Raw genomic sequence first — 22,621 nt, forward strand, 5'->3', positions numbered from 1 at the left:
TAACATCATTTATTGGATTTCTTTCTATGTGTGCATTACTTGGGTTGATGCTGACATCTGGTGAAAATTTCGTGTCAATAGCTCTATTAGAAATATGTTTTTTGAGAGAAATGTTGACGTGTTCAATACTTATTTCTCCGCTGTATATTGTGCCTCACAAATGTATAACAAACTTAACAAATATTTCAAACATAGAAAATTCAAAGCATAATTTATGGCTGAATAAAGAGTGAAATTATGAATATATAATTATGAATGTGACGGAAAAAACAGTCAAAAGAGTTCAGGTCCAATCAGTGTCTTTATTAACGTGGACAGATTGATAGAACAGTAGAATATAGATCAGCTTCCTTCCTCTCATCATTGTTGAACAGTGAACAGAAGAAAAAACTAAAACTTAAACATTCAAAGACTCTGAATTATCTCCATCTGCTCTTTCTTTCTTCCAACACACTTGAAGGCTCAATGATCTGAACCTGAACTGATCAAATCTCTTTTTCTCTAAAATAGTCACTTAAACCCAAATCCCTCTGAGCCCAAAACCAAACGGTGAAGATGGTTTACAGAACTGGAAGCGTTTTTCTGGTACTTGGGGTGCTGAACAGCTCAGGAGGCTCATGTGAAGGTGATGAGGTATTCTGGGTACGCCTGGGTGTCATTGAACACCACAAACATGGTTGGGGAGTTTATGTTATCCGTCACGCTGTCGTACAGGTCAGCTGACTGCCCAGATTTGGAGGGAGGGATAATCATGCCAGAACTTCCCTGGGTGAAATCCCCGACCAGAACCCGGGCCTGGTACATGCGTTTGTGCCCCTGGTTGTCGGGTTGGGCGTAGTTCTGAGCCGAATAGGCGGGATCCACGGCGAAGTAGGAGCCGTTCCCGAACATCGCACCTGCACAAAGGTCAGAGAATAAATCAGAGATAAGATGTTTGTTTCACATTCATGTAGCACAACTATCATCTGTGCTCAAAGCCTGAAACAAAAGGAAATATTTGAATTGTTTTAAATGTTTGCTACAACACTTTCTGCCTCTTAGCCTTTGCAGGTGTCAAAAAAGGAAACTCCACGACCACCAGAGAAAGGCTGAAGACGTTTGGTTTGTCTGCATAGCTGGAGGGTTACGGCTGCAGACCTCTGAACTGATGCCTCATGCTTGGATTTGACTCAACTACAGTCGCTGCTGTTTCCCAGCAGATGGCGCACTTTGAAGACACTGGCCTTGTAGCTGTGAAATGATGCATTGTGGATTCAATTAGTTTGACTAAAGCACAACACGATCTGTTTAGCAGCTTCTAAACTCCTGAGTTGGTGTTTATAAATCATTTTTCCAACATCTCTGGACAGTTTGAGACATTCATCAGGCCTGTGAGTCGGAGCTGCAGCTCCATCGTTGGTGAATTCAGGAGGAAAAGCTGTGAACGTCACACAGACAGAAGGACTGCAGCACCGCCGGTTCAAGCTGCTCCTGCAGGAAAGTGGTGGCTTTGCTGTACCTCTCATGTCTGCTGGTTGGGTTTGGAAAAAGGGGTTTTGGAGCTCAAAGAGGAGAGTTGCATATTTCTGGAGTTTGAGGAGAAATCTGTGGAGTGATCGTGTGTGACTTGGTTTGCTGCATGAAACAGCTGATCGTGATGCTACATTAGTTTTTCACAAACATAAAGACAAACGTCAAAGCTTTCAAATCTAACCTGCCTCCAGATAAATGTCAAACACATCTTTAACTCATGGTCGCTGACAGCCATGCAGACAGAAATAGAAGAAGTACAGCGGTTCTCCAGCTGAGAGAGTTCTGCTGTTGGTTCTCTGGTTTTGACAGAACCGAAGACTCCCTTTAGCTGGGGTCCTGTTCCCTGACCCCCAACCTGGACGGCATCACAGGATCTGCTCCATCTTCAGCTCAAGAGAGACGTTTCATTCTCCTAAACTGACTGAGTTTCATGCTGTGCACTGAGAAACCACGTTTCCTAACCTCTGGAGAATGGGACAGAACAGGATGGGTTCTAAACGTGTTAGATCACAAGTTTACGGGAATTTGAGCAGGACAGTCAGCGGACGACTGGACTCTGCTCTCACTACTCTTTCAAAAACAGAGATCAAAGTCAGACGACAAACAAACCTTTCACTCAAAGGTTCTTTGAGGAAGTTTTGTCTGATTCTACGTTTTTATTCCTTTTGAATTTGACATAAAAAGTGGCGTTCCGTGGTTTCTGGCGACCACATGAGAGGACGGAGGACCCCTGCTGTCCCTTCAGAGAGGCGTGTTTGGCCTTGGTTACCGTTTCGTCCTGCGTAGCTGCGGTTGAATCCCTTGGTGTTGATCTGGTCGGTGGAGTCAGCAGACGTGCCGTGGAACAGAACCTTTTCATTGTTGTTGTGCTTGTTCTTCAGCTCCATCTGCTTCTTCAAGAGCTGGAAACTCTGCCACAGACAGGAATTCTGGACCCGATCGATCTGAAACACAGACAGACATCACACTTACAGGAACAGATGAAGCAACACTGATGACCCAGCAGGTCATCCTGACCCTGATGTCTACACAACCAGAATGTCCCAGATTCAAGAAGATGATTGGTTTCAAGAAGAGAAGACAAGTCTAAGCCATGACTTCAGGACATTAAAGGACTTGTACGGACAGAAACGTGCAGAAAGGAGCAGCCCTGCGCCCGGATGGGGCAAGCAAGAGCTACACGATGGCGCTGACAAGGGAGGGGCTGAGAAATCTGGGGCTAAAAATCTGATAAACCGTGTGCATGGTTTATCAGATTTTTATTTTTAACCACAGGCACCCTGGGGGGCTCCGTACAAATCTCTTTAAGAAGGTGGGAAAATGCGATGACCCAGCATTCTGGGAGCATTTAAACGCATCATTTACACACAAATCTTGGAGACGTGAAAAGAGTCTGACATCTAAACGTTGTTTTGTATACTTTGTAAAGAGTTTCAAGCTGCTGTTATTTAAAATTGTTCGTATGTTCATTTATATTTATTTTTTTGTATTTTTGTAACTTGAAAATACAATTCAAAGTACATAAAGTTACGCACAAAATGGATTCTATGAGTGACAAATCAAGAATTATGCACACCCAAATGGGATGAGACTATTTTCTTTCTATAGACTTGAACGTCTTTAAAAAACTGTTCTGTCCTTTTCAATTAACAGCCTGTGCCGGCTTGGTCATTTTTTCACACAGACGAGAGCCATTCGAGTTCCTTGTTCTGCTGTTTAATGTGGTGTTCCTTTCTTTAAACTTGACACCGCATCAACATCCGTAGGACACTTTGGCCTGCTAATGAACCAACCGGTGAACTAACACAAAAAATCTTCTTAATTGTTCTCTTATTGCCGTCTGTCGTGCTGACTTTGTGCCTCTTACAACCTTTAGCTGAACTCAGGTAATCTAAACATCAAAAACTCTTCAAAATTAAATCTTACTGCTCCTAGAGCTCCATAGATGTGATATAAAATGTAGAAAATACAAATATTTAAATCTACAAATTAAAGAAACATAATTAAAAACGTTTTCAGTGGCACTGCGGCAGAGCGCCCTCTGCTGGCTAAATAAATAACTACTAACACATCAACGGCTATGCAGCCTTAGAAAGGAGTGAAACATGTTCTCCATGATGTTGTTGTCTGAATAACATGTTTGATAACCTCAAACAAGTAGATTATGATACTAACCCTAACCGGGTTAGTGTCATAATCTACTTTTTAAGTCATTCTTTGTTGACATGCAGGCAGAAAGCCCCACATTCACATCTAAATCTCCCCAGAGTTTGGATCCAAGTTTACGAGCTCAACACTAGAATCCAGTGCTCCCTCGCTCTATCTCACTTCACCTGTCAATCATTTTTTAAGTGCACATTTTTCCTGCTTTGTGAAAATGTTCATGTCTGTCATGAGAAAAGTGTAGAAAGTCTGTAGTGAGGATTTTTACAGCCTTGAAACATCTAAAATTTGCAGATTTCACCTACTGCAGGATATTTGTGGAGCGAGGAACGAGTGAACACTGTACTCCGGATAAAATCAGCCTTAGATGTATTTTCAAAGAGCTTAAATGGAGCTTTTGCTTCCAGGATAAGATCATCTACACACTGGATTCTCCTCTAAAGTGCAGAATCCCTGTTTGCTTTGGCTTCTGCTTTTCAAAACGTTTCAGTTTTTCATGAACCAAACTGCCTTCCTGCCCCTGGTGTGTGTCAGGATCATCAACATTGTGGGTTTCTGTCTTCATAATTCAGACTCTAACAATAACCAGAAACAAACGTCTGTCACTATAGACCAGTCAGGAGTGCGTACAGAGATGACGGTAATGGAGAAGCCGCTCGGTGTAACGTTGGCCATCACGGCGGCGTGCTCCTGCGACCCCGCAGCCACAGGAACCAGCTTCATGATTTCATCCTTCATGTCGTCCCAGTGTGGAGGCAGAGGATTTTCAGGCTCTGAAAAAACACAACAGCTATTTGAATTGATCATAGAAAACCTCAAGCATAGTTTGTGGATTTGGAGTGAACACATAGCAGAAGCTGACATGATGATCTGAGCTTCATGACTATAGAATTATTTAAAGGTAAAGTGTTTCCTGTTTTTAGGGTGTTAGACTCAAATTGCAATAAACTAGTATTTCAAAGTCTTTTAATCTTAGTGACTGACTTCATAGCATTTCCAGGGGACGGTCAAACAATCGTTTGCTGTTTTTTATGGCACAGAAATCCTTTTAACCCTTGTGCTTTTTTAGTTCACCCCCCCCCTTCCATTGACGTGTTCTCCCTACCATGACAAAGGTGGATAAAGGTGGAAAGATTTCATGTAATCCATGGACACCAGTGAAGATCACAAATCATTGAAGAAAAAAGGTTCAGAGCACTGTCTAGTGGGTCTAGATGACCCAACTCCCAATGTTAAAGTGCTTAGGATAGCACAAGGGTGTTACTAATATTTCTTTTAACAGATCATCCTTGAATCTTTGAGCTGGTGGAGGATTAGGACTGTGGTGGTTTTCCTCTAACCTTCTGACAAAGTCTTGTTGTGTTGTGAAGGTTTTCTGGATTTCCTCACCTTTCAGGTTTTTCCTGAGCAGCTCCACATTCGTCATCCCATTAACTAAAACCGCTTTCCTTTTTTCTGGATCAGCATCAAAGTCTTTGTCGTTGATTTTGATCTTCACGGGTTGTTTCTTCTCCAGAGCTTCCTCCAGTCTCAGGTTCATGTACATGTCGAAGGGAACCATGTTCCCCTTTTGGTCCCGGTACTGCCACTCCACCAGCCCGCTCACCAGGGTGGCTTTGGTCTTCAATGCCTCGCTCCTCTCAACTTTCCGAATGATGTCTCTGCAGATAAACAAACAAAACAAATTCTTCATCCGAACTGTCATTAGTGAACAGGAAGCAGGTTGCTGGTTGCTGACCTGATTTCTCCCTCAGCGCTTGCGACGTCCCGGGTCAAACCCTCCAGATGGATCTTGGTTTCGTCCTCTTCTTGGCCTCTTTCCAGGCTGATTCTCACCGTCAGTCTTCTCTGAAGTTGGTTCAGCTCGTCCATGTGGGCCTGAGACAGCTGACGTATGTACGGGTCAGTGATGGTTCTCCTCGCCTGCTCGGCCACGATCAGCTGGTTGATCTTCTTTTTCGCCTCATCTACAGTCTGCGGCACAAAGAGACGCACTTCAGAAACAACCAAAGAGAAGCATTTCAGCAGAAAAACACACATGACACTGAAAAGGAGTCAAGTTAGAAGATTTTTGACAGACTTCATGACTTTACACATCATTCTGTAGTCTGGAATTAAAAATTATATCAAAAATAACAAAGCTCACCAGAAAAAATGAAACCTTCATTAAACTGAGCAGCTTTGCTTTATTACAAAAGTTATTCACTCACACAGAATCTGGGTTATGATTTTATAAATCAAGAGTTTTGTTGTTTTTCTTTTCTGTGGAAGCAAACCTTTTCTTTTTTCTGACACTTTGCACTGCCTCACCTTCCTTCCTTATTAATGTTATTCCTATTTCCCTTATAGCTGTTAAAGTACGACAATGTTTCGTCGTTTTAAGCGGTCAAACTAACTCAGAATAAAACAGCAGGTAGAAAAATGGCGTCCAGAGTGAGAAATAAAACTCCAAAGACCTGTTGGTTCTCGGCACACAGCTGAAACACCGCGGGTTCGAACTCCTCCTTCTGCAGACGGACGTCAGCGGGACGCTCCGGTTCGCCCCCAAAAAATGAAGTGATGGTGTCTGAAAGAAGGTTTAACAATCACTGAAAGAGTCTTGGAGTTTGTTATGACTTTAGAGACATTTTTCTTCAAAATTGATGTTATTTCTACAAAAGTGTGAACTCATGTGAATATTATAACTGATTCTACCACAGCTGGACTGTTCCAGCTCCTCAGTTCTGTTAACAGACCTGGTTTGAAATCTACTTTATTCAGATTTTTAATAAAGAGCAGCAGCTCTTATTTTACCAAAGAAAATCTAATATTCCACAAATTACCACAAATTGGGGTTTTTAAATGGTTTTACTGGTATTATTCATATGAATTCATCTTTATAAATAAAAAATCAACACTAATTGATTATATCTTTATATTATTTTCCCTCTGAAGTTTTTCCTGTAATAATTTTAAGGCAAAAAATGCCTTCAGTTATTTTCAATGTCAGAATCTTTGATGAAAGTTACATCTGTGTTTATTGTTTTTCATCCACTAGCTGTGTAAAAAGTAGGGATGTAACCATTTATTGACGAATTGATTTCTATCCCTACGAATTAACCAGATAGATTTGTTCAAGGCAAGTTATTCATCAAATCCACCTAAACCGTTTTAAAATCATGTCAAAATCCAATAAATCTGTATTTAGCAAAGTCATGTGACCATCCAGTGTCTAGAATGTTCTAAGAATGTTCCCTTTGGAAAAACAACAGTGGTGAACTTTAGGAAACTAACATGTGAATGGATTTGACATTCATTCTAGTTTACTGGTTTGTTTGGACACAGATTTCATTAAACTTGATGATCTGGAAGAAATCCAAGAATCTGGAAAACTGTTCAGTAGCAGGAATTTCTGTCTGAGTCTCACTGCTGGAAGTTTGGATGAAGAGGATCTGGATCCACTTTAGGGCAGAGGATCGGATCGTTGTTGAAATGAATCGTTACAGCCCTCATAAAAAGTGTTTCTCATCATAAGATAAAGTCTTATAGCTACGTTTAAACATTGAGTTCTAAACAGACTGGTTGCTGTTCCAGAAAGAAAACAGACACGTGGACTGACCTTTGACCTTCCCATAGAGGCTCTTCTCCTGCACCTCCTCTCCTTGTCTCTTCTTCATGCTGTTGTGAAAGTCTGTAATCATTTCCGTCTGGAAGATCAGGATCTTCACTCTCTGAACAAACTGGGGGGTTTTCTTCCTCACAAAGTCCACCACGGCATCAACCATGGCGTTGGCCACAGCTGACGGATGGCTTCCTCCAAGACCTAAGAGGTGGATGAGAACGGGTGGTGGAGGGGGTTATGGTGATGGATGAGCACGAGTCAGCAGACACACACACGCTGAGTTTAAACAAAAAGACTGTCATGTTTCTAATCTGTCTGATCATTGTGGTATCGATTCATTGTCAGTTTATTTTCTGGAACCAAAATACTTTAAGTTTTTCATGATTATGTTGTTGGTTCAAATTCCTTCATGTGTAACATTAACTGGAGACTTGTTTCAGTCTGAACACCAATCACCAAACGCATGTTCACACATCAGCAGGTGCTTTCAATTCGTGATCAGGTCAGCTGATTCTGCATAATAAAGACCCTTTAATACGGTAAAGAAAAGCAGAAAAAATGCGACAGACCAACACAAGCCCAGCTCTTGCATTATTGTGTAGCTTTTTTAGAATTGACATTGAAAACAGGCTGGAATTTGAGAGAAGACGCAATGTCCTGGTTTGTATGTGCATCGTTTGCATGAGCATGTATGTGTGCAGACAGCTCATGTCTGCACACATACATGGTTTGCATGTGTGTGTGTGCACGTGTTCGCACGTACCTGTTCCCAAAGCTGGAAAGGCGACAGACGTGAACTTATTCTTCTCGCAGAGCTTGAGCACTTTAAAAACCATGTTTTTAATGTGGCTGACGTTGTTCTGGATGGTGATGTGGACGATGTGTCTGCAGGGCAGCAGACCAGCTCCGGTCATGATCATCCCACCAGGCTGGTAACCCGGAGAAGCCACTGCAGAGAGGAAGCAGCTGTCCTCACAAAGGTGCAGCATCACATTTCTTTACAAATAACATAATTAGGACTAAAATGGAACTCTAATGAAGACACGAGGGTCAATGTTAAGCAAACCAATAATACTACACAAATGCAAAACAGTGCAGCATTCCCCTTTGTGTCAACATAAACTTACACGTTTATTGTTGCTCTAAAGCATATTTGGATATTTGAAGCAATACATTTTCTACTTCTGTCTCTTATTTGAAAACTTGAAAACAAAATGCTTTAGAAAATCCTAAAATTCTAAAGAAAAATCATAAGATTTTTGTGGACTTTCTGTTTTTTCAAAGTCCTCATGTTGAATTTTTTTGTAAACCTTTATGTGTTCTAAAACAGAGGAGCAGCATTCAGCTGTGTGGAAATGCATGAACATTCATGTTTGGGTGCAGATACACACCGATCTGTGCACACTCCCTCTGAACGGTGGGTCCAGCGCTGCTTAAGATCGCCTTAGAAACTCCTGAAAATGGGGAGAAGGGAAGCCGAACATGTAGTTTAACGGTAATAACACACCATAAAGGCCATGACACACAGCCACTACATACATTTTGAGCATGTTGCACGGATAAAAATTGGTTATAAGTGAACATACATGAAAAAAGTGACAAGTGTTGTGGTCTTTACATGAAATTTTTGACAGATGTATCAAGAAGAAAACACGTTAAAACCATGAAAGAAGTAGGAATAATAATAATAATAATAAACCACACAAAGAACACGTAAGCCAACGTAGAACGTAAACCGTGATTATTGTGATGTTTATCTGCAATTCTTTTGTGATTCGTGCCTTAATTATGTGATTTGAATGTTATTTATTCACCGTATATATAAAAGTTATACATCGGTGGCTCATGGATGTGAGAAGTCTGTTAGACAAACATGGAACGGTCGTGGAAAGACACACATTTGCGTACACATCTCACAAAAATCACAGACAATTGTTTATGATTTACATAGTAATTGTGTATAAACTATGTAAAATACACATAAACGGTATAATGCTCAACCAACCAAAACTGCTGAACAGCTTAAAACTGAATTCACGTAAAGAGCCGTCGGCTGAAACCCTCACCAGACATCTGAGCACATCGATGAACACAAAAAACACTCATGGATGACGTAGATTAAACATGGATCACCAAAGACCAAAATTTCATACGTGGAAAATGCACAAAATCTAGGTAATAATAATAACACAAAGAGGCTCTTTGGGTGTCAGAAGTTCATTTCGGCTGCTTTCACAGTTCTACAGACTCAGCTGTTCAGAGCAAGGATGCTGATTAATGACCCCCCCCACCCCCACCCCCACCCCACCCCCCCTGCACTGGTTCGGTTAGTTTTACACCAGCGCTCTCCTGAGTGAATGAAAGAACCGTAACCGTCTTGACCATATCCACATAGTGTGAATAAGGACCTGCCTTGGTTTACCCACAATCCTGTAGAGATCTGGGGCCTCATTTATAAAACTTTGCGTAGGATTTGCGTCAGAAGTGGCGTACGGATGAAACATAGGACGTGCGTACGCACAGAAATATTCGGATTTATAAAACTGTGCGCACGCACATCCTACGCATCTTTCCCTTGATAAATCACAACCAATTCTAAATGCAAATGAATATTCATTGATAGCGAAATCATGGCAAACACCGAGAGGAAATCAAAAAAATGTAACTTCACTCAATGTGAAGTAGAAGTTATCGTTGGCGAGGTGGAAAAGAGGAGAAAAGTGTTGTTTGGAGGGCACAGTGTGGCCTTACTAATGCCAAAAAGGCACGTGAGCGGCAAACAGGGGCAGACGCCGTAAATGCTGTAGCCTCACAACCTCGGACCGTGGGGGGGGGGGAGCGCCAGATGCATGCACCGGGTGACACGCGTGGTTCCTCCGAGTGCTCCTCTGCCCAAAAGCCCGCAGAGCTCCAACAGGACGGCTGGAGGAAGTCTGAACCGGCTCATAAGCCACTCGTCCTCGTTTGCCAGGAAGTCTTCTTGCTGTCTAAAGATGCGTTCACTCCGAATTCTTCCATTTGCCACATCTTCTAAGAGTGCAAGATCAGCCATTGTGCGTCATTACGCATTGTGATGGGCATTTTATTTCCCTCCATTTAATTACATCTGACAAGCTACGGATGTCGGGAATAATCCACGTGGAAATGGGAAATTGTTCAGCGCAAATGTAATTTCTTGTTGCTTTCTGAATGGTCGAGACATACGCCATACATTGTTTTATCAAAAATAAAACAAACTAAAGGCATATGCATGAATACCATAATTCTGTAGCTTATGAAGAAATGTTTTACTATGAAAACAACTTTCCCCAGTGGACAATTAATACATCTCTCTCTATCTATCCATCTGTCTGTCTGATTGCACCTATATCTGCTCCGCCAGACGGACACATTGACGAGAATATCAGTTTTGTACATTATTTCGTTCTGTTAACTATATTATTTATGAGGATGAATTGCACAACATGCCAATATTGCAGAACATATTTCACTTTTCTTTTTTAAATATGTGTTCATTTGAATTTCTGTTGTAATTTTCGTTTGATCTTTTTTGTTTGTTTCACTGCTGATCGATGAAACGGGTGTTTGTGTAGCTGTTAATTGTAAGACTTGCTTTGTGAAGTCTTCATGTTATTTCTGAGAGGCAGTATTGTCATTTTCACTTTCACGTGTTTCTTCTATCTGCAGACGGTGTCGCCGTTTCTCATTTCACCCGTTTTTGTGCGTCCGCCTGGGTCAGAGCGTGAAGGACCGCACATTTTCCCCTCAAGTTTGCTTTTTATAAATCTCAACTATTGCGTAGAAGGTGGCGTACGCCTTCTTTTGTGCGTACGCAACGTTTAGAAATGAGGCCCCTGGGCTTCTCCAGACTGTTGCTGAAGGCTGGGCTTTCCCACACCGCCTGCATGGAGCTTTGCATCTTTTACTTTCTTTGGTTCACCTGCAGGTCACCTAAGGTTCCTTGCAGCTAAACAGAGAACCTCGTTCTTTTCCCTTGTGCTATCTTATGGGGTCAAAATGACCCCACCCCCCCTTCCATTGACGTGTTCTCCCTACCATGACAAAGGTGGATAAAGGTGGAAAGATTTCATGTAATCCATGGACACCAGTGAAGATCACAAATCATTGAAGAAAAAAGGTTCAGAGCACTGTCTAGTGGGTCTAGATGACCCAACTCCCAACGTTAAAGTGCCTGGGATAGCACAAGGGTTAAGCGGACCACAGAAGTCTGGTTTGGTCCACTCCAGATTCAGCTGAGCTTTCACATGGCTAAATAAAGAGGAGCAAGATGAAAATGAGCTCTGGTACGAACCAGGTGAAGACCAGAATAAAAAAACTCAGGATAAAATAGAGTTATTTTACTGTGTAATGCATAATAATAATAATGGATTAGATTTAGCTGCGCTTTTCCAGACGCTCAAAGCGCTTACAGTGTGTCCATTATTCATTCACTCCTCATTCATACTTGGTGATGGTAGCTACTGTTGTAGCTTCAGCTGCCCTGGGGCAGACTGACAGAGGCGTGGCTGCCAGTTCGCGCCTACAGCCCCTCTGACCATCACCGGATATGCATAACCACCACATGACGGATGCTGACCAATCCCATTTTATGTTTCCATGATCCCATAAAATGCACCTGTGTTGAGGTCAAAGGTCGAATTGGTAGAGTTGACGATGGCATCACAGGACTCCTTGGTGATGTCGCCTGAGGACACCTCCAAGGTGAGCTGGCCCAGCTGCATGTGGTACACGCCGAGGGAGGGGGAGGAGACCACGCTGAAGGACGATGATCCAGATCCTGATCCAGAGCCTGATCCAGATCCTGATCCAGATCCTGATCCAAATCCATATTCCGGCCCCTGTCCTGCTTCAAATTCTGGTTCCAAAACTATTTCATAAACACAATACAAGAGTGTCAAACTGTGGTTAACTTGAATCTTCTGAAAGATTCATTTGAACAAAAAGATTTAAATAATTCATCAGAATTATGAACTGACTAAGGATGTATTCAGACTGGAACAAGGATTTGATCCGGATCGAGTCCTGAGCTTTTCATTTGGTCTGTATTCAGCCTCCTTCAACCGGAGATTTCTCCAAAGCTTGTAAACAAAACCATGTGACTAAAGATCTCTTCAGCCATTGGCCAGGAATTACGAGGGCGGGGCAAAGCGACAAGGGGCAGAAATTATGTAAGTCCTGAACTTTGCAGTCCTTGTCAGGAAAATTCACTGATTCAGACTTTATATTTTGCGTAACGACGGTTACTGAGGAGACGTCGGCTAAGAAGGTACGCTGATGAGTGTTTATGACAGATAGATTGTTGGGAAAACAGTCAGAATTAATGTGGATCATATTAAAAGTTGTTTGGATAAGCCTGCGTTCATCAGACCACATGTAATGAGTCGCTGTGTCTCATCGTCATGTTTGCTTCCTTCCAACTCTGTTTACATCCCATAATTCCCAGCTACAGTGGGGGTTTGGTCCAGTTGTTCCGGATTGTCTTCAGACGGAGGAAAGTCAGAGCGAACTGAAGCCTAGCCTGATTGGAGACAAACCGAGACCACCTCCAAAGGCGGGTCGGAGAGCGGCTCCTGGTACCAGACCAGAGTCCACTAGGGTGTATTCAGACTGGAAAAGGATTGATGTCCTAAACGTTTAATACTGCTGTTTAGTTTCTCTTTCTAGCCTAAAAAAGTCTATAAAGTTGCTTCTAAGAGGGAGCTGGAGCTATTGTGTTGTTTGATCCAAAGCTATAAACCAAACAGGGAAACTAATAGAGCAGCACAAGGTGACGATGAGAAAGTATCATAGTTTAAAAACTGATGGCTGCAGTTCCTGGATTCTAAACAGCCTGGACTTAAAGTTGCTGGATGTGCCTTGTAGTGCAAATGTGCTTCAAATCATCCAATGGGAGTTTTTGATTGACGTCTGATGGATCATCTTCTTACCACAGAACTCCTCTGATTGGCCGAGCGGTGAAGCTGCAGCTGCAAATTCCTGCAGGACGTTCCCTGAATCCGTTGGAACAGAAAACTCCTGAGAGAAACACTGAAGGAAAATAAAGATTTATGTGAATTTAATTTTCATTGCAAAGGATTGTGGGTCATGCAATTAAGCAATAAAGATAAATAACAGTCATTTTTAGGCCTAATGTACAAAAGCAACACCCAAGAGTAAATAAGGCTGAAGTAGGTGAGACGCTGGCACGTTGTACGGGTTTAAACATTTTTCAACCCTGTGCATTGCACAAGGAGGACATTGGTTAATGTGACAGATGTGTTCTCCTTGCACACCCCTTGCATGCAGCCTGAGTGTAGTTTGTGTGAACATCCTACAGGAACATATGTATCACGTGCACACACCGTGCATGCAGCATTTGTGTACGGTAAGTACAAGCCAGTACACGCACCTAACTAAGGACTGGAGTGTGGAGTAAAAGCACCATCCAACAGCATCACCTGTGTGGCAGAAGTGGGTGTAAATTACAGTAGCCCTGTGAATACTTCACGATACACTTACCCCACGAACAACAATGGTATATTCCATTTTCATGATGTCCCTTGAGGTGGCAGTACGAGCCTAAAGGGAACCGTGAGACACACCTGCACTCCCCTTAGGATCCTCTTTACGACCATCCACAGGTTCAGACAGTCCAAAAACCACATTCACCCAAAAACGGGTGCATTAACTATTAAACTCCAAAGCGTACTGTTGACTCCCTTCTTCTCCGAACACCAGAAGCAGAGCTGCAGGTCTACTGTTCCCTCTGTGGAAACGCTGCCACTTATCTCCCCTTTCATAAGCAAAACTTGGGGTGTTTTTATCCACGTGGTTACAAAACAATTTAACAGAAGATGGACATCATGCAACTTAATGCAACTTAATGCTGAGCTAATCTCATGTTGATCAACTGTGCAATCTTTACCAACTATTGCTGTTCTCCCTGAACCAGGAGTTTGATCATCCACTGTCTCCTTTACTTCAGGTCTCTAGCCTTAATGGTATCATGGCGTGGGGTCCACCTGTAGCTGAAGTGCCCCCTTAGGACTGGTTGCATTTACTTTACTCCCTGCCACTGCAGTCTTAGGGGTGCTTTGAGCAGTGAAGATGACCAAAGCAACCATTTCATTAAGCATTTTACATCTACGAGTCTTGAATCCAACCCACAAACTCAACACTGACCTCCACAGTTTTACTGTCGCTGGGGTGCACAACTATGACCACCCTCCTCAGAAAGTGGGGCTGACTCTTAAGGCCAAACGACTGGATCTCCCTCCGCAGGATGTTGGCGACCAAGGCTCTTGGGTAGCCCAGGTTCCCAGTCCCAATGGCGGGGAAGGTCAGCGATGCCATGTGAAGCTTCTCTGCTTCTTCCAGACAGAACTTGATGATGGAAACAAAATCCTGACAGAAGCAAAAGACACAAAGGATGGTACGGGTCAGAAGAATAAACTAGTAGGATCACCGAGAATTGCTTGTAGGAGAACACTGTAACATCACAGGAGTTAATAAAACTGCAACTGAAATGACATCTGGAAACTTTAGGTGTCCATAATTCAGGGTAGATGCCACGATTACCCCAACCTGTGGGTGGTAGGATGTACTGCTTGCATTGGTTTACTAACCATACCAGGGTTGGATTTTTTATACATCGTATTTAAAATAAATATGTGCTTCTCAGTTCCTTAAATTCGTCCTAAATTCTTTTTATGAAGCACAGATGAACTGGGGATCCTCCAAAGACTATAAAAAACACATTCCCATCATGTTTTTGTGACAGAACTCTGTGTGTTTTGTTATTCTGTAATTCTATGGATTTTGTGGCACTCTGGGAAATGTTTTGGACATAAATGTGAGAAATGGGAGGTCTTCCCTTCACCTTCTCTGCCTGGCCGTGCCTGTTGTCCCAAACAGGACAGACGGCATGAAACACTTTCTGACAGTTGAGTCTGAAGCCGTCCGTGATGACAACCGTCCCAAACGGCACAGAAGACACTCCGGCTTTGGCGCGGATGGCGGTCTGCAGTTTGTCACCGGCTGCCCGCAAGATGGCCTTGGACACGGCTCCCTGAGTTAGGTTCAAGTTATCTGCGATGGTGTTGACGATGACGTCAGTCTGTAGAGAAACAACACATCATATTACAACTCCACACGCGATCTAATCCATCTGCTGGCCTTTTAGACCCAACATTATTTAATCAGCTTTTAGATAACCTTACACATCTATTTATTAATATTTACTTGTTTTAAATTAACTTTCCTATTTAGAATTTTATTTGTTATATATTATATGCTAATACATTTTATTATTATATATTTATATACATTGATTATATATAATTTTATTATAGATTACATCCTATTATATATTGTTATTATATATTAATACACATTTATTATGTATAATTTTATTATACATTACATACAATTATTTAGTATTATTATATATTATTTTTTGTATTTCATTTATCCTATGTGTTTAATTGTAATTGCAGTACCAAAAACTGTTTTCGGTTGTCTTTGGCCAGAACAACGTCATCGTTTCAAGTCTGTACTCACGTTCTGGTCCTCGATGTTTCCTTGAACCAAAGTAATGCTCGGCTCCTCCATCCTCCTCGCCCTGCAACCACCAAAGAACAAAGATACCATCACTCTGTTCAGCACATCTGTGTCCTTCAATTTTTGGGTTTTGTTCCTCAGAGGACAAAACAAACAGAGTTGCAGCTTTCAAGTTTGTAAAGAGATGATGAGTCTTACCCTCCATATTGTTCTTGCTTACGCTGTTCACGGGAGCTCTGACCTCCCTTCTTCTCAGCATGACTTTCAAAAGGCCCCACTCCTCCTCCTCTTCCTCCTCTACCACCAGGTTGTCTGCCTTTGTATCCCTGATTGTGACCTCGACCTCTCCCTCGACCCCGTGCATATCCACTGGGAGTTACAAAACAGTTCAGGATGAGTGAACATCAACAGTTACGTCATTTATATAAAACATCCTAAAAAAACAGTAAATGGTGTATACTTATATAGCGCTTTCTACCTTCTTACGAAGGCCCAAAGCGCTTTACAGTCACAGTCCCATTCACCCATCCACACACACATTCACACACTGATGGCGGCTCCGCTGCCAAACACTGGCACCATCCTCCCACCAGAGGCAAGGTGGGGTTCAGTGTCTTGCCCAAGGACACTTCGACACATGGGCGTGCAAGGCGGGAATTGAACCTGCAATATTACGATCATGGGTCGACCGCCCTACCGCTGCACCACGGCCGCCCTTAGCCCACCAGTCTTAGACATAGAAACAGGAGACAGGAAACAGGAAACATGAGGGATATTTAGTGGGACTGGAGCACTATTTTTTAGTATGCCAACTTTGCTGAGGGGTGGTATAATACAAATTTTCAAAGGGGCCATGGGAAATGTAAAAACTGATGACTGCCACAAAATAGCTCGTTTACAAATCGCCAAACAGCACAGAGTCACGCCTCCAAACCTCTGGAGAGATGAGACCAAGACACAAACATGAACGCCACATTTGGAGAGGAGTCAACAAAGCCTGTGATGAAAGGAAATCTTTTTTCTTTTTTACTCGTCCTCTCCAACAGCTGAGAACACAGATCGGAGCTGAAGGCCTTTTGTGTTGGACAGATTTTACCGTCTAACAGGGGGTTCTGGATCTTCTGACACAGTAGGTGTATATTTGTGTAAACCCCTTTTGTAATTTAGGCTAAACTTTATTTAACCCGTGTGCTATCAAGGTCAAGGGTCAAGACGACCATTGACGTGTTTTCCCTACCATGACAAAGGTGGATAAAGGTGGAAAGATTTCATGTAATCCATGGACACCAGTAAAGTTCACAAATCATTGAAGAAAAAAGGTTCAGAGCACTGTCTAGTGGGTCTAGATGACCCAACTCCCAATGTTAAAGTGCCTAGGATAGCACAAGGTTTAAATTGACTACATTTGTCTCCTTTTTCTTTTCTTTTTTTGTTGGACTAGATAGATAAGAAGGGAGGTATGTTGGAGACAGGGGGTAAGGGCACAGAAAAAAGGGGGAGAGCCCACTTGTGGTTACATTGCAAGAAAGCAAACAGATTGCAGAAAAAAAGCATATGGTAAAGTAGAGCTTGTCAAATTTAGATGTTGTAATTTGTTAAACAGAAACTATTTGTCTTTTTCATTACCCTGAAGGCTTGGGGCCCTTGTTGCTCTTCTGCTGGGGGATTGTCATGACCGGTCCGAGGTCACTGAACTCCTTGCTAACAGCCGTGGCCATGACTTTGATGGTGTCTTCTTTGTTGTCAACCAGGTGAATCTCGGTCAAGGTCCGTGGACCTTGCGGACTGTCACAAAACTCCCTCACGGCCTGGGCTATGGTGTCAGCGCAGAGCTGAACAGGAAAACCAAACACGCCTGAGCTGATTGCTGGAAGTGCGATGGAGGAACAGTTGACCCTCTCTGCTTCCCTCAGACTTTCCTTAACTGCAGACTTCAGTCGGGACACAGAGTTCTTCTTGTCATAGTCAGAGAACCGTGGACCGACTGCATGGATGACGTACTTGCAGGAGAGGTTGCATGCATCTGTTACGACGGCGTCGCCTGGCCTTACTTTTCCGTTTTTAGCCACGTAATCGTCACTGAGCTTTTGGAGCTGTGGGCCTGCAGCCTTAAGCAGCGCCAACGCCAGGCCACCAAAGTGTTGCAGGTCTTCATTGGCTGCATTGACCACGGCGTCAACACTAAAACTGCAGATATCTCCTCTGCTGACGGAAAGCTGAAGACCAGAGTTGGTCTGAACTCTACAGTAACAAAGACTGTTTTCTTCACCAAAGCTCTCTTCCTCCTCTTCCTCTGGAATCTCAGACTGAAGCAGCACAACACAGTTCAACTCTGTCATTATTGTGGACAAGAACATGCTTCCCTGAGACTGGAAGAACTTTTTGGCACCAGGCTTGTCCACAGTTAAGGTGTCAGTGCAGAGAGCATTAACCAGTTCCAGGATAGCGGTTTTTGTTTTCTGGACATTGATATTAGCCCCACTGAAGGTCATTCTTGACCTTTCTGAATCAAATTTGACAAACACATTGTTTTCTTTGGCAATGCTAAGCCAACTCCATCTTTTTTTCTTTTCCATGAACCCAACAGCAGCACTGGAACGGAAACGGATGTCTTCATTAACTCTTGAGTTGTCTTCAATGAACTTCCTCAAAGCACTGCTCACCTCTTTGACAGGGTTCATAAAGCCAGCCACAGAGACCCTGAGTTGTCTTTCTTGGTCGAGCTGAATTGTGACTGTTTTCTTGCTTGAGCTGTTGAAGCCATCAAGCAGGTTTTTGTTCAGGTCTTCCCAGGTTTTAAGCTTCAGAACTTCCTTATCTTTCACATGAAGAGACTGAACAAGCAGTTCTGCCTTAATCTTCTCCTCTGCATCGGCAAGGACTTTGTCAGAAGTCCCCATCAGGACAATCCCTTTGGTGTCAATGCAGTATACTGCACTTATGCCATGAGAAGTAAACAAGTACTTTGACATTTCCATGGGATTCATGGTCTTGAGATACTCTAGAATTGCTGGTGGAATAAATACTGTTTTTTTAGGCATTTTCATGTACTTCTCTGAGGTCCATGACTTCATTTTCAAAACTTCTTCAAAGAGTCCTTTCATGGTTAACTTCTCGGTTCCTTCATTGTATGAGAGGAGCAGCTCTGGTGAGATGTCCATGGCAGCTTTCTGCAGCCCTTCCTGCTTCAGGATGAAGAACCATGCAGGGGACAACTGCATGTCCTCTGTGATGCCTTTTTCCTGCCGTTCAATGAGACTCATTGCTTTAAGCACAATGTTCTCCACAGGAGCTCTGATTTTCTGCATGTCATCAGCTCGACCGGCAACAGACAAAACTTCTCTTGAAGTATCAAAGTCAACAGCAGCAACCTCCTTTGTTACTGAACTGATGTCCATCTCTGCAACTTTCCAAGCTTTTGTACTCATCACACACTCAAAGGCAGAGTACTCAGACATTAAACGGTGGAAGGCCTGTTGGGCGTTCTGTGTCCAGTTCTCTACATCTGTAGCAGTTAGACCTTTCTGCCATAAAAAGCTCTGCAGAGGGCTGAGTTGTGCTTCAGGGTCATCTATCTTCACACTGCAGAAGTGAGGGCTCATCTGATCACTGATGCTTTTCAACAGATTCTTCATGTGGAGGAACTTCCAGATCACAGGGTGGACACTTTCTGTCAAGGGCTTGGGCATTTCCCAGGTTGGCCGGTCTTTGCCGTACAGGGCACTTCCAAGAGATTCATAGTAAGAGTACACGTTGACAGGGATGGACCGTAGCATGTGGTTTACTGTTCTGCAAATACTTTGAACAACTGCAAAGAGACAAAATGAAGGAGAGGAACGGGTCAGCAATGGTTCAGCCTGGAGCCTTACTCTACATTTATACCTCTAAACACAAAAGGATAACTCAGCAGCAGCAGTAGCATGCCATTTCTAATATCCTGTATGTAGCATGCTAATCTTAATATCTGCTACTTAATTCAGTTTTTAACTAAAAATGTATTTAGTCTTGGAATGACTATAAATTACTTGTAAAAATTGTGTTATAAAATCTTTATTTAGCATCAACTCATAATGTAGCTCATCGGAGGTGTTTGTTAATCAACAGAGGCTAGAGCTGAGCTTCTAGCTGTACATGTAGCCTGTTTATCATTAGACCATCCAGACATGTATGTCATGCATACACACATAGACACAGAAGATTTTACACATTCCTTGGTCGATATAGTTGTTGGTGGTTAAGTTATTAGGAAACAAACAAGAAAAAAACCTTTGGGGTCATGGAAAGACACGATAGCAGCTTGTTCTTCTGGGATCATGATGATGTTGTTTGGCGAAACCCAGTTCTTCTCAAACCAAAGCTCCAGCATGTCTAGATAAAAGTCAGAAACACCTCATTAGACCAAAAAAGTCAAAGGAGCATGTAAGCTTCCTGAAAATATTTCATTCCTGTTGGTTTAACGGTTGGGGCAGATGTGGTAGGGCAGTTGACCTCTGAAGTATTGCAGGCACGATTCTTGCTTTGGCCCGCCATGTGTCAAAGTGTCCTTGGACAAGACACTGAACTCCCCCTCTGCTGGCTATAGGTTGGTGCCATCAGCATGTGAATGTGTGAAAGGGATGTGACGGTGAAGACCCTTGGGCCTTTGACGAAGGTAGGAAAGCGCTACACAAGTAGACACCATTACACAAGATTTTTCAATTTCAGGGAACTTTAAAGAATAAAATTAAAGAATTGTTTTTAATGCTAAGATGAATTGTCATTAGTGTCACATGTTGCTGCCAACCCTTTAGTCACAATTGCCCCTACGAATCGATTCAGGCTGTCTGCAGGCGAAAAGTGGGTAAACCGGTACAGGGGACGCAGGTGGCCTGCGGGAAATTTCACGGTCATAGACCGCTCAGTAGGCCCATGAGGCAAAAACGTTTTTCTACGGACATGCTCCAGGTGACAGGTCATAGTGAACACTTAAACAACAGGCAAGGCTAAATGAAGGTGAGGTAGGTGAGACACAGGTGTGACATTCAGGTTTTTCGTTTGTCTTTTAACCCCAAACCCTGCACACGGCACAAGGGGTCCATTAAAGCTGATCAAGGGATAAGTACTCACTCCCTACTGCAGCCTGACTGTTACGAAGGAGAAAATTAGATAATTGGTACATGGCCTGTATGGACATTGTGTGGCGTTCAACGGGAACTTACATATCACGTGCACAACCCATGTATGCGGCATTTGTGTACAGTCAGTAAGGAGCCAGTACTCTCACCTTACTCTGACTGGAGTTCTGCATATAGACAGCATCACTGTACGACAAAAGTCTGTGTAACTTACATTTTTCTGACAAATTATCCTTACAAAGAACCCGCCATCCGGGTGCACGTGACTAAGGCTTAAGTCTTTGGAAACAATTTCATGAACGCCAAAATTGAAATTGAGCTGCCATCCAATTATACTCCGATTTCAGTCATTTTGTAGCATTCTTTTTTCCTAATTATTTTTTTTTCGTCTTGCCATTTTCTCAGAATCGATTCGATGGTTGTGAACTCTTACATGAAAGGGTCACATTCTGTACTCAAAAGGGTGAGGGTTGATGAAGACATGTGTCAATCAAGAGATGGCACTTCCTGTTTTGATTACTGTTGATGGAAAGGAATAGACAATTTGAATACATCCAGTTTAGATCCAGATTCCAGCTCAGACCAGGAAAACAAAGACGTTCATGGATCTGTCTGTCTGCAGGTGGATGATCAGAATGGGGCAAAGGAGGGAGCTTGTGGCCCGCTTGTAGCTTTTACGCATCAACTACAAGTTTCTTCAACAGCATTTTTTCGTTTGCTCTGGATTGATAACAAATTGAAAAAATAAATACTCAGAAATGCAATTTTTATCTTTATTTTCTATCTATACAGTATGTCCACCTTGAGAAAAAAATCCACAAGAACACGTTAAAAACACCATTTTCATCAGAGTGGGTCTTTAACTCTATGATTGTCAGTTCATGCTGGTCAGGTCTGTCATGGTTTGAGTTTGTTGTGTCTTATTTTTTCGTTTTAGTTCTTGTTCTGTCTTGTTTGGTTTTGTTTCCAGTTTTATTTTGAAAGGTTTCCTGTCTTGTCATGTTACTTGAGTTTTACTTCCTTTTGTCCCCATCTGCCCTGATCGTGTTCACCTGTGTCTTGTCTGCCCTGTCTGTATATAAGTCTTGTCTCTGCCTTCCTCCTGTGCTGGTTCATTAACTTCTGGTCGTGTGTTTTACGTCATTCCTGTCTAGCGTCCTCGTCTCATGTCCCTCGCCACGCCACAGTGAGTTTTTGTTTTGTTTTTGTCATCCTGATCTGCAGCGCCTTTTGTTTGTTGGACATTAAGCCCTCTAGTCCTGAACCCGTTGGCCTCCCGTCTCTGCGTCTGGGTCCTACCGGCTCTCGAGCCTCCCCCTCACATGACAGAATGGACCAGCCAAATTTTCTGGACCCAGCAGAGCGGGACATGCGGCTGCTAGAGGCCTACTGCCAGGAAGCCGAGCGTACGAGGTCTTATTGGGTCTTCGACCAGGCCCAGTTCTCCTCGTATGCCTGGAGTGGGAGCCCCCTGGACTTTACTGGGAGCCATCTTGCCCTGAGGGGGGGTCGTCGTCGCGGCCACCGTCCCCGTCCTCGTCCAGTGGTGGTCCCGGACGCACCACAACCTCGTCCAGTGGTGGTCCCGGACGCACCACAACCTCGTCCTGTGGTGGTCATGGACGCCCCCCGACCCGTCCCGGCTCCCAGGAGGGTGCCGCCTTCACCCCGA

The 22,621-nt window shown here is 43.1% G+C and overlaps 1 protein-coding gene across 3 annotated transcripts in view; it reads right to left on the minus strand.

Moving 5' to 3' along the window:
- Positions 1–282: 282 nt before the first annotated feature.
- LOC101170686 (poly [ADP-ribose] polymerase 14) overlaps positions 283–22,621 on the minus strand; it is a 32,845-nt gene continuing 10,506 nt past the window's right edge. For all 3 annotated transcript variants that reach the window (XM_023958840.1, XM_023958841.1, XM_023958839.1), the window contains 17 exons: positions 20,102–20,203; positions 17,462–19,643; positions 16,034–16,204; positions 15,836–15,896; positions 15,156–15,392; positions 14,459–14,680; positions 13,225–13,324; positions 11,913–12,164; positions 8,668–8,730; positions 8,040–8,225; positions 7,274–7,477; positions 6,132–6,241; positions 5,414–5,649; positions 5,065–5,336; positions 4,306–4,448; positions 2,282–2,456; positions 283–896 (listed from right to left, as the gene is read on the minus strand). In XM_023958840.1, the coding sequence (XP_023814608.1) occupies positions 616–896; positions 2,282–2,456; positions 4,306–4,448; positions 5,065–5,336; positions 5,414–5,649; positions 6,132–6,241; positions 7,274–7,477; positions 8,040–8,225; positions 8,668–8,730; positions 11,913–12,164; positions 13,225–13,324; positions 14,459–14,680; positions 15,156–15,392; positions 15,836–15,896; positions 16,034–16,204; positions 17,462–19,643; positions 20,102–20,203 (4,997 nt within the window). In that variant the 3' untranslated portion in view covers positions 283–615. The remainder of the gene's footprint in view (positions 897–2,281; positions 2,457–4,305; positions 4,449–5,064; positions 5,337–5,413; positions 5,650–6,131; positions 6,242–7,273; positions 7,478–8,039; positions 8,226–8,667; positions 8,731–11,912; positions 12,165–13,224; positions 13,325–14,458; positions 14,681–15,155; positions 15,393–15,835; positions 15,897–16,033; positions 16,205–17,461; positions 19,644–20,101; positions 20,204–22,621) is intronic.

Source organism: Oryzias latipes, chromosome 9, assembly GCF_002234675.1.
Source record: "Oryzias latipes chromosome 9, ASM223467v1".
NCBI classification, from domain to species: Eukaryota; Metazoa; Chordata; class Actinopteri; order Beloniformes; family Adrianichthyidae; genus Oryzias; species Oryzias latipes.